Source organism: Cupressus sempervirens, chromosome 3 (genome assembly GCF_028749045.1).
Source record: "Cupressus sempervirens isolate cs-2001-9-10 chromosome 3, ASM2874904v1, whole genome shotgun sequence".
NCBI classification, from domain to species: domain Eukaryota; kingdom Viridiplantae; phylum Streptophyta; class Pinopsida; order Cupressales; family Cupressaceae; genus Cupressus; species Cupressus sempervirens.
Genome location: NC_143120.1, coordinates 630,410,097 through 630,423,048, shown reverse-complemented (window position 1 = coordinate 630,423,048; position 12,952 = coordinate 630,410,097). Strand labels below are relative to the sequence as shown.

The window sequence follows — 12,952 nt, the reverse complement described above, 5'->3', positions numbered from 1 at the left end:
CAAGGGTTTCACACAGTGAAGGAAGAGCTCAATAACAAGAAGACAGTTCCAGAAAATCTAGAGGATGCTGGGAGACAAAGACTGGGATTAGCTGTGCAGGAAGCTCTCAAATGGCTAGGAAATGAAAAGCTTGATTTCCAAAATGTCAGCATAATATTGAAGGATCAGTGCTACAGTAAATATGGAAAATCGGGAAGGTCGTTTTACAACTATCAAGTAGCAAGCACTGTTCGGTGGTTCACAACCTCAAGTATGGAGGAAATTCAAAATCGAATAGAACCTGATGTCGTAAATAATAATAAATCCATGTCCTTTGTACCTTTGAAGGAGAGTGGGTTTTCAAAGCTAACAAATTCTTTTTTAATTCAGCACAAGACAGTAATACAGAGAAAATGCGACACCCTAAAACAAAACTAGAAAAGAAAGCAGCTTCCTTAAAATTGGAGAATATATGGGAAAAGAATGAAGATGCTTCATCAGTCGTGTTAAGTGTTCAGCTAATCAAAAACCAGAAAGGGTATTACAAAACAGAGGTACTCGATATGAATGTTGAGTATAAAAAACTCCCTTCAAAGTTTCAAAAAGAATTAGCCTTCAGTGATTTCATGGGTTTCCATCCAAAACTCCAAAATAAGACTGATATGGCAAAAAAGAAGTATCCTAAATTCGCTCAAGATCTCCTTGCAAAAGACCAGTGCAAAGATGTGTATAAAGAATGTTCAGCTGACCAAAATCTTCTAATAGAGGAAAAGTCAACCATCATTGTTTTGCAGCCTTCTCGTGATCACATAGGAGTTGTTACACAAGGTCCAAGTTTTTATGTTGGTGATTCGGAGGTTAGCTTTGACAAACAAGTTGAAGAGATCGATTGCACACGAGGTAATAGCAAATTGGAATCTTTGTATGATGAACCATATATTTTTGATACCCATGACATGAATTTAGAGGAACAATCTAAGATGACTGCAAGCTGATGAACTACATCAACAGGACAATAATGAAACACATACCTTAAAGAACCAACTGAGGATTAGTGAAGACATGGTTGTAGCGTCTTTGGTACATTATGACAACACTCACAAGTTGGTTGAGGATCTCTACAGGAAGGCTCAAAGGGAAGTGAAAGGAGATGGGCTTGTTGCTGATTTGTAGGTGGTCAAAACAACTCTCAAAACTTTGAAATCAAATTATTTATATTTGTTGTCCGATAGGGATTATATTCTTAAGGTTGCTGAAATATATGTTGATCGGTCAAATAGAGAAAAGAATGAGATTAAGGAGCTCAACAAGGAGCTTAAGTATGCTCGTGAGGCATTGGATGAAACTCAATTTTTCCTTCAGGAAGCGGAAAATCAGATTCAGAGCACAAATCATTTAAGGAACATGAGGATAAAGTGAGGCGGGGATTTTTCCTAGAGGTAATTGATGAACTTGATAGCATTCAACAAACGTATGATTTGGATAGTTGCCCCAAGCAACCAAGTTCCAAAACTTCAAATCACTTTCAATTTACAGACAACCCTTTGTTTGGATTTCTGATAACCCACTTTTTGAGGTAGAGGAGAGAGTTCCTCTTGATTTCTAGGAAGAGGATGACCTTGACTTCAGAGATTTGGATCAAGCTACAGTTTTTAACAACGAACCTTGGTCACAGGATTGGCGTGGTGAAGTGACTACTGTTGCCCCTCTTTCATACAGCTTGTACATGGTTCTGAATTCTAACTTATATATGGGTTGGATGGATTTCTTATTTCAGCAGTTAAACAGGTCCTGGTGGAGGATTAAGGAGAGTTATGTGTTGATCATAGGGAATGCTTTTTCAGCTTCATTCTTTCTCTTGACCCCTATGTATTTAGGGACTCTTCAGAATGATGATGGCAATATTATCTTTTATGCGCCCTTGGTGTTGATTTCAGCTTTTGGGCAGCTCGTTTCCTACATCATCTATTTAGGATGGGTCATCACTACCTACTGGGATATACATCACTTCTGGATACATTTTTATCTCATCATATCAGTTGGTTATGCCATCAGTGTTTGGGACCCAAGTGTTGGCAATATGTATCTATAGCTTGTTGAGAGTTGGGTCGCAATTCTACTTAGTCTGAGATTGGATACGATGACATTCAAAGTTTTACAGACCTCAGGTGTAGTGACATTAATTGGATTAACATGGGACCCAAGGATCTGGTTGATGGATGGATTGCAGTTCGACACCTTGCTTTGCACTATGGCTAGATTTGTTTTCAGATTGGGCTACAAGGCTACCTGCAGACTCGTATGGGATCCTGGCACTAATTGCTTGAGGACAAGCAATTTTAAGAAGGGGAGATTTTTAATGTCCCCTTTTTGGAACATTGGATATATTAAAGACATATTATGTATAATATTAAAATTGACTTGGAAAGCATGGGCTCGAGATATAAAAGGTCAATTTAATATTATAAAGTGGGCAAAAAGGACAAGGAGAGATAAGACGAAAAGCCAAGAAGCAAGTCAAATAGTCACAGCTGTGAGGATAAAAGGAGAAGACACTCTTTCATTTGGGCATGCTTGATTTATTATTCAGATTTCAGTTTCTCTCTTGCAAGAGTATTTGGAAAGCTTCACCTTTCAGCTAGTATGAGATCGTAGCCCCTCATGCCAGTAGACAATGGATGCAAACCCATTGTCCTTGGAGATGTCACATTAGGTGTCTCATATGCGCTTACAGGTTCTTCTCTAAGTGTTCCAATCTGACTGTAAATTCTGTGTTTAAGATTGGTTTTCGAGTACTGGTTATTGTATTGTTATTGTATAATGCAATAACGTTGTTTTAAGAAGTTTTCGGAGAGATTACTGGTTTCATTGTGTGGTTTGTAATGCATTTCCATATGCTTGAATACTAAATCTTATATTGAGAAGAAATGGGTTATTATCTATCATAGAATCTACGGTTTCTATTGTTGAGTTGTAATATATTTGCCTATCTTTAAGTCTGAATATATTGACTGAAAAGGAAACCAAGTCAATATCCAGTTTGGAATATTTCAAATTGGCTAAGTGGAGATGCAACACGATCATGGTAAAATGATACCCTACAATTATAGTATAATGCAATGCAATTATAATTATGTGATCATGAAGCAATGCAATATGAGTATATGAGGAAATGGGATTATCGGAGAACACAATTATGATGTAATTCTATTTGAAAAGCTGCTGCAATAAATGAGGTGGCATGATAAAGATATGGATGCAAATACATCAATCAGTATGTATTTATGTATAACATGATCATACTACTACTGTATATGTATGTATGACAGCAAAGGCTGTTATGCACATGTATATGGCAGAATGTACGATGGTGTCATGTGTGGATGCACGTAGATTAATCGCATTTGCATATCTAACTAAATGCAGTGCATATCATGATGTTGATCACAAGATGATGGTTACTATAACCGATCATCAAGCCATCAGTCCATCATATAACACATGAGCTATGGTGTTGTTTACAAATGACCATCCCTGGTCACTTCTAGATAACACCATAGCCATGCCACCTACCTAGTGGATGGATGTCTTGGCGATTGCCAAGCTCCATAAATCATCGTAAGATTTGTTTGTATACTAAATAAAAAATGAAGATTATCTACAAAGACAAAGTATGTTCGTTCCTTGCCAGCTCTTTTTGTTTAATAATGTTGGGATATCACACAATGTTTGCATAATATTATCAAGTTGGCATATTAGAACCTTCAGGCTATATGACACCTGGCCTTACACTAATATTGCACCTATCTTATAACCCAACAAACAAACATCAACCAATCAAGCAACTCATAATCCTTCACTGTTATGTGCAAATTTGCATTCATGGCTTTACAATACTCCATGTTCCTTGCATATTTCTAAAATTTGTGGACTTCACTTTACTAATTACTCATGAGGACTTATAAAGCAACAAAGCAACATGGCCATTAATGTAAAATTAAGAATGTGTAAAAGTTGCACAACTTCAAGCTAACAAAGAAAAGAAATTGTTGATATGGTCTAAAACTTGTTTGTGTGTTGATTTAATTATTTACACATGGGTGGAGGATCATAAATGTACCTGCAACCAAGCTTCAGTCACAAACTTCAGTTGTGAAACAGGTTGAGACTGTTTGTCACTTAAAATCTCAATCTGCAACTCATTCAAGAAAACAAAATCATTAGAACACAAATAATGAATGAAAATGCATATGCTTGCTTTCATGACATTGCAAGCTTCGCATCTAATCAGAAAAATTTCAACTGACAAATCATCTTGATGGTTATGGTTAACAAAAATGTCCTGCTTCCATTCCCAATGAGATGGAAAAGAAATATCAAAATATTATAATACTATAGGTAGCTTAAAAAAAAATTAACAACAAAAGAATTGGAAAATGCCAAAAAAAGGATGACAGTATATCAAATCTGATATAATACTAGAATATTTGGCCAAAATGTAGCCACCACTCTCATAATCTAATATTAAATATTGGACCAAGAAGTGACTCGCCTAAGGCTAGAAGCCACAACCCTAGTAAAAAAGAGGTTATTGAACAAGTTCAGCAGCAGGAAAAGATCATCAGATTTTCATTTTAGAAACTCTATTTTTAGGTATTTGTGTTAACTCGATCCAAAGGACAAAACCCCTGACGATTGTTTGAAACCCCAGGGCAAAAACCATTGAACATCTCAAATGGAGATCAGGATTTATAGTTGAGAGGTCCAGTTCAGGAATTACACAAAGCTTGGAGATTTCAGTGCAATAGTCCATTAGCAGTAAACCAAACACATGCCTCATTTCAGCATAATGGTCAAGACAGCACTCTGCTGCAGCATAACTGTAAATGAAGTAGCCCATTTTGGCACCAACAGTTCAGCTTAACAGAAAATTAAAAACAAAGATTATTGGCTGCGATTGAAAGGGCTGCAGACAGCAGCATAGACCAGCACCAACACAAGAAGTTTGCAACAAAGAACTCTGGCAAGGAATTTGTGAAAACAGTTCTCTCTCTGTGTTCAGACTTGTAGTAAGTCTCCATTTAAGGGGATAAAAACTAGAAATTGGCTCTGCTTTTCTGGTGCCCAGCAGGCAGACTTAATCACTAAACTTTGGAATTTTAACTGCTGCATCTCCCTTATGAACAATAAAATGTTGAAAGGAACGAGACAGTGAATTTTAACGAATCCTTCAGAAAAGTTGTGAAATTAGGAAAAAAATGTGAACCATAGACAACATTTCAACTTTTACCCAATGATAAATGGCAAATGAAACCAGCTAGCAATGTTCTCTTCTGTCAAACATTTGAAAGGGGCAGATCCTCCAAGAATCTGCCATTTTAGGACTTCTATTCACTTCTGCCTAAAAGTGAAAAGGGATCAAAATTAGTTAGTATGGCCAGAACTAAGATAACCTAGAGGCAAGATTATACAGCCATGAATCACTACAAGTAACCATGGATAGAATGTGAAAGAAAAGCAAAGATAGTCTTCCTCCAATATATAATATGTTGACAGGAATGAGTTTCAAAGGTTCAACCAAGAAATATAAAGTGTCTACAGTTTTCCTGGTAACTATGGTTATTAAAAGAAATATACAGGATAATGATACAACTACTCATCACTGTATATGTGCTAGAGAGGCTGTGTGTCATGAGACACTTTTAACAGTTTGATAGGATAGAAAAATGAAAATAAATAGCTTCATTACAAAATTCCTCTAATATTAGCACAGAGAATTAGAACACAAAACCAAAGATACAGTTAACATGGGCCTTCTAATGACTTTATAATGAGTTAATCAACATGATATAATGATTTCTGGGAAAAGAACATACAACTGAACGTCTGAACCCCAACAGAAATTGTGCATGTGAAGCAAAGACAACTTTCAGTAGTAGGTTAATATACATAACTTGCAAGAAAGGATGTAACCACAAATACAAAAGTAACTTATTCCTACCTAATCCTGCAACAAGGAAGTGATTGAAAAAAAGCATGAAATGTCATCTAAAACAATGTTCCTTGACAAGAAGGTGCCAAAAAGAACGATTTTCCTGAACACTACCACACTACTGAGACAACCGTTTATAAAAGAGAGGAAATTCATAGTGAGTGCTACACTAGATTAATCCAAGTACTGTTAGAAAGTAAAGTCCACCGATATAACTGAGAGAAGGGGGGGTGAATCAGTTATGCACTTTAAACAAACTTAAATAAACTTTATCAAATCTGAAACATATAATCAATAGATGCAACAACCATAAGATAATAACCATGCACAATGACAAAAGATATTTTAAATAAGGAAACCCTTGATCAAAGGGAAAATCCCGGTGGTAATGATGCCACAAAATGATGTACTAATATAAAAGTTCCTTGTGAAAGGATGAGACTCTATTAAGAGCCAGAAAAATACTATCAGTACATGTAGTCCCTGTTAGGAGACTTTGAATCCTTGCTAGAAGATTTCAACCCAATTCGGAGTTCTTTCAACACTGTTAGGAACTGATAGGAAGTCTATTGTACCCACTGTCCAAATTGCTTCTAAACTGTCTTCACTAAACAATTCTCAGCATAACATATCCAAGGGTGAACTGACTGATACAACAACGTACCTTGCCAATACAGTTCCTTTGAAGTTCCCAACACATCATTAAAATCATCCTCTGCTCTGATCTCATCAAATTCACATCTAAATCTCTTGTAATACAAATGATCATACACATGATACTACGATCACACACATGATGATTACAACCAAGGAAAATACCTTTCCTTTATTCCAAGTCCTTAAACAATTAATTGAGTCAGCCTTGAGGCTAGCCCAATGTACAATGAATAATATAGGACCATCATAAAATATTACAATTAAGTTCCACATGCTACAAAACATAAGACACCAATTACATAACAACAGTCGGCCTGATAGTGAACATATGACACATTACACTTCAGTGACCATCACAGAATGATCAACTGATTCATCTACCTCGAACACATCACCATCAACATGTCTCCAACCGAAATCCAAGCCCGTTGAACAAGCTTTAACCTTGTTGAACAGATACAACTCATTCATCAACATACTGCTTCCTGCACACTGGCCTGCAACCAGTGTTCTGTAAAACTATTGTAACTAACTCAAATCTTCATAACCCTTTCCACAAACATAGATACATCAAGAAGACATATCCAACAACACTACTAATCCCGTGGAACACAACACAGCATCCTTTGACCACGCTGAACAAAACTATTTCTGCAAATTTATTTGTTCCATCCAGAAAGCCAATATGTGGACATCAATGCCAAACCAAGTCATGAATGCAACACATTGTTAATTTTTGTAGGATCGTCTTCTCCAAATGTAGTAGCACTATAATAATTCGATTACTTACTGTGATAATAATCTAAATTACTGCCTGTAACAAATCTCTTAACAACGTCGATCAAGGGTAGGCAGGCGCGGTAACATAAGTGCCTTATTTAACATGGAACAAATTGCCATGGGGATATGTAGACCCCAATCTGTCAAGAACAGATCACACATTGATCACAAGTTATGTTACATGGATTATTAACATCATATAATGTCTTTCAGACTACATCCATTGATGGGAAACATTACTAAACACAAGTAGATATGCAATCAGTTGACAGTCTATATTGACACACTCAGAATTGTGTGTGTCTATATGTGTGTGTGTGTGTGTGTGTCAATCAGACTTCAAGATCCAACTGATGCTATATCTTCAAGACTCCCTCTTAGCGAGGGAAGATTTGAATAACTCAACCATCTTTGAGTTTGTTACTGAAAATATCATCAATCTCATAACATGAGCATTAGCATCAATATGCCTATTAACAAGTATATCTTGGAAGGATATGAGTTATCTGATTTCCAGTACATTCTAGGACAATAACTAAATGTAGCCTTATCAAATAATAATCTTGACCTTAGGGACGACACCTCAATATAGTCTCCATCATGACAAGTATAATAATCTCCAGTACACTTTGAGACATCAACTTAATGTAATCTATCACGATACATTCATTATTATGATCTCCGGCTCATTCTGAGACAGCAACTTAATGTAGTCCATCACGATAATAGATCAAGAACTCTAGAACAACTTAATGTAGCATCATGATCTCCGGCACATTCTAGGACAACAACGTAATGTAGTCTATCATGATTTCCAGCACATTCTAGGACAACAACTTAATGAAGTCCATCGTGATAATAGGTCAAGCCATTGTTAAGATCGTCGTCTTACAAAAGCGACCTTACAACACAAACATCAATGAAAGATCGTCACCTCTCATGATGTTTTCCAATAGAATCATGTAGTTACTCACATGATATCCACCATGAACCAAGTCAAGGGGTGGATCCATTAAAGTTGCTCCTAGAGGGTGGAACAAGGGGTTTCACCTCAAACTTCTCTCACACAGAAGAATGTATTACGAGGAATTATACCTCGAACTTGCCCCTCTCAATCTATAGATTTTTTCTAGTCCAAGGTTGCTTCTGATGGAAATGTCAAACTCCCTTTGGAACTGATATCAACCTTCTAACCTCCTTGTACAAGGTTATCTCCCATGCAGTGTTAGACTTCCTCTAAATATAATATCATCCTTCTAATCTCCTAGCAGCAAGTTTTTTCAAACTTAACTCGTTCAACAAGCCTACATACATGATCACTTGATAATCCATCTCAACATGGTCTACTTCATCTAAATCAATACGATCAAGATTATCAAAAGTTTGACCGAAGGATATCTTCTATATGCTCCCTCTCTTTGTTCAAGGTTGTCTCTAATGAACTGTAATGCTCCCTCTTGATATAGAAGGTCTCCTCAAGACCCCCAATTTATCTAGATGACCATCAAATGACTAATTACTCTGTCATCAAATTGAGTCCTGCACAATATTTGGTAGCATGCCTAATGTACCAATCTTCTTATCCTGAAGAACATCCCTTTAAATCTAAGTTACCGAATTCTCTCCAACAACCCTCAAAGGTTGGTTTGATTCTGTACAAAGTCTAGTCCTTGTCAAATTGTCCCCAAATTCGTCTATAGCCTACAAAACAGCAGATTTTCTGCAAATTCTATCAAAGGAACCCGGGCAGAACTTGGAGCGAATTTCGAAGAACTTGCTGCCCAACAGCTGAACACAGGCCACATTTGGTCTCAAAACAATTTCTTTTACTTTTGTAAAGTGTTTGTTTGACCTAATTTGGTCTAGTCAATTCTCCCAACCCTAAAAGTGACCGATAAAAAGGCCAAAAGTGATGGTTTATGTGTCATTCATGCATTTGTGAATGAAAACGAAAACTTTCTTATAGAGGAAATCCAAATTGACAATTATAGAGGAATTTATTTTAAAAAGCAATGATATCTTTGAACCCAGCGCTTAAAATTTAAATCTCAACTTTTGATCTAGCTTAGTTAGAATTCCTCTAACCAATAAAAAATAAAAATTCAGATAACTACAGTCTTAGTGCACAAAGTTCGGTAAATTTCACCCACTAGGTTCGAAATTCCACGAACTTCAAAACAACACGAAAAATTCGTTGAAGTTCGCCTAGTATTCCTACGGATATATCAAGCAGTCTTTAAGGATTTTCTGTGTATTTTTTCCCTGCACGTAGAGGCTTTTTCTAACATCATTTTGGGCGTTAATCCATTTTATCAGGGGGGTGAACAGGATCGAACAAACGACAGAACGAGAACTAGAGCAAGCAGGTGAGAGCACGAAGGCTCTAGGTTTTTTGTTTAACCATAAAATTGATGGACAAACAAACCAGGCAAAGTAGAGACGAGCAAAATAAGGTTTCTTTTTAAGATGAAGGCACCCCTTTCAATCTTGTTCGCCCGCCTGATCTGCGCTACCACTTCTTATTCCTTAGACGAGCACCTACAAACAAATGGTGAAATAAAATGGAGAGCACCATTCCAAACGATATTGTTTTGTATGTTAATATTATTTTTATTTGTATAATAATGCTAATGCCAATCAGGTATCTCTTTAATTTTTAATGTTATCAAGTTTATAGACTTTATATGTCCCGCACTTGGAATTGAATAATAATTAAAAGTAGTAAATATTATTTATTTATAATGTACTTTTATATACTTAAATACTATTACTTTGTATGTTTTAGATTATGGTAAAAGAAGGTTTTGAAGGGACCCTGAAATCCTTTAACAGCAAGAGAAAAGATATAGCAATAATAACCACCAGGAAAAACAGTCCTAAAACCTACTGAAAAACAGCATCAAAATCAAGTTTTACAGGGACCTAAAACCACAAACATAGTCCAGTAAAAGTACCCAAGTTTTACAAGGACATGGAACCTCACATATAGCTTAGACCGAAACCCAGTAAACAGGACCAAAAACAAGAACCATTTACTACAACCAGCAAATAGGACCAAAACAAGAACAAAACCCAAGAACAAGACCCAAAGTTGCTATTGCAGCTCCATAATCATCTTGGCAGCCTCCTTACCAATTGCAGCAGTATCCTGGATGGAGTCAACAGCCGAAGCAGCAGCAACTTTCAGGGCTATCTTCTTCGAGGTCTGCCTTGTTCTCTTGCTTGGACCCTCGGAAGATATAATTTCTTCATTAGCTCTTTTGCCAAGGCTTGCAACAGTAGCACAGATACTAGATGTAACCTATTCCATCTTTGTTCCACTTTCCTTGATAAGCAATCTGAGATTTGCTCATAGTCTTTAAGTTTATTTGGGATATCTCCCATCTGCACCTCCAATTGGCTGATTTTGGCTTGATCAGTTTCCTAGTTAAGTTGCAGAGTTTCCACTTTCTTCTTCAGCCCCATCAATTCATTATAAATCCATGAATCAACTTGTAGAATGGCGTCAAATTTGAGCTTGGCAGAATGCAGGAAGGAAAGCTCGATTTCCCTCTACGGAGAGTCACTGGTGTCTTCTGCACTGTCATAACGAGGGGAACCAACCTTGTCGATATGTGCCTCCCTTTCCATATGTTCTTCCTCCCTAGTCTCAACAGGGTCCTCATTGTGAACAAGGTCCTCCTTATCTTGTCCCTCAATCTCCCTAGCAGGTGAGGTAGGCTTAACTGTATGATCCTCCTTTCTCATATCAACAGGATTCTCAACTAATTTTCTGTCCTTATCACCTCCACTAGAAACAATCTGATTGCCCTCATTATCAGAGTTACTCTGTTCTGAGTTTCCTTCACTTTTGTCTTCCTCATTCCCTTTCTCATTTTTCCTTTGGTCTCCGGATACCCTTCCAAATTGGAACTTAAATCCCCAACATCTGTACCTTCCTCTTCCTCAAGGATATCAATCTTAGGGCTTTTAGAATTCTCAGACTCAGAATCCTCTTCCACAATTTGCTTTTGAGAATCAGAGGGTTTAAGTTTAAGAACCTCCTCTTTTCCTTTAACATTGTCCTCCTTACTTTTTTTAGAGTGAGAACCCTTATGTTTGTCAATAGGAGTGGAGGCTATGGATTTATTTTTACAATAACCCTCTATGAGAAGTATCAAACCTTTGTACAAGATAGGATGAGACTCCTTCTTCCTATGAGCATACAAGCTTTGAAGCAAAGAAAAGCGTAGATAGAAAGGGAAAGAAAGTCTATCCTTATGCTTGAAATGGTTAAGAAAAAGTCTATCCTTATGCTTGAAATGGTTAAGAAAAACAAAATGAAATTTATGGACTATTTTATTTCTACCATCGAGGATGAAATACTCATGGATACAGCATAGCACATCCTACCAAATTTCTTTTATCTATTCCAGATCAAAGAAATCTCCATTCTTTTCCAGTTGTTTCTCCTCAACATCCGTCTTCGGAATTTTTTGTAGGCAACATTAGAGATACTGGTTTGTTTAGTGAACTTAATACCAGCCATGGGGAGCCCCGTGATCTCAGCTATGAAGTCCTTCGTTAATTTCATAGTGACTCCATGAAGAGTGACCCTATCATCAGACCAATTTTTAGAAAATGCAGTCGTAACATGAGGTTTAAAACCATGTAGACGCTCCAGGTCACTGATCACCTTCCCTTTCTGTAAAATCTTCCAAACATCCTTCTGAGCCTTCCAATCATCACACTTTCTAGGTTCTTGCTTCCATGGTTTACCCCCCATTTGCCGAGAACAGAAAGAGCCTAAAACCAAAAACAACCAAACGTAGAGAGCAAATAAATTAAAATGAAACCAAGTTTCCATCACTTCAAATGAATCTCACTTTTTTGATGATACATGCAAAAGCCACATTACATTGACATGAATGTACTTCCTCGGGAAAGGTAATCTGACAGCCATAAGGCCACTCCATAAAATCATTAAATTTATAATCCTGGCAAATCTTTCCCACTTTCGAATGAATGGCGTCATAATTAATAATACCTTTAAGATCAATGTGCTTATTTAATTCATCAAGCCACCTCACCTTGTACCCCGCCTGAACAGCATGGTTGACTATCCAGTTAGCAACTCCATTGGCCTTTTGATATGTATGGGATATGACCACTTTTTCAAATTTATGAATTAGCGATTTGATCTCCTTAACCGTAGCCTCTATCGACCATGAAATAGAGTTTTTATTATTTAGAGTATTAATAATGTTCAATGAGTCTCCTTCAAACCATAATTTAGGATACCCCAAATCAACAGCTAGCTTCATAGTATAGAGGGCAGTTGTAGCTTCAGCAATATGGCTATTAGAATGACCTATAGGAATTGCGATAGCATCTATAACATTTCCCACATGATCTCTCAAGACACCTCCACATCCCGCTCTTCCCGGATTGCCCTTAGCAGCTCCATCAAAGTTCCCTTTAATCCATCCATTAGAAGGAACGTTCCATTTTATGATCGATCTTGGATTATCAATTTTCAAGTTAGAACCTTCAAATAAAGGATTA

General features: G+C 36.9%; 1 protein-coding gene across 1 annotated transcript in view; it reads right to left on the bottom strand.

Moving 5' to 3' along the window:
* LOC149568259 (putative E3 ubiquitin-protein ligase ARI8) overlaps positions 1-12,952 on the bottom strand; it is a 134,360-nt gene that overhangs the window by 30,169 nt on the left and 91,239 nt on the right. The window contains exon 12 of the mRNA XM_089821246.1: positions 4,100-4,171. Within this exon, the coding sequence (XP_089677372.1) occupies positions 4,100-4,171 (72 nt within the window). The remainder of the gene's footprint in view (positions 1-4,099; positions 4,172-12,952) is intronic.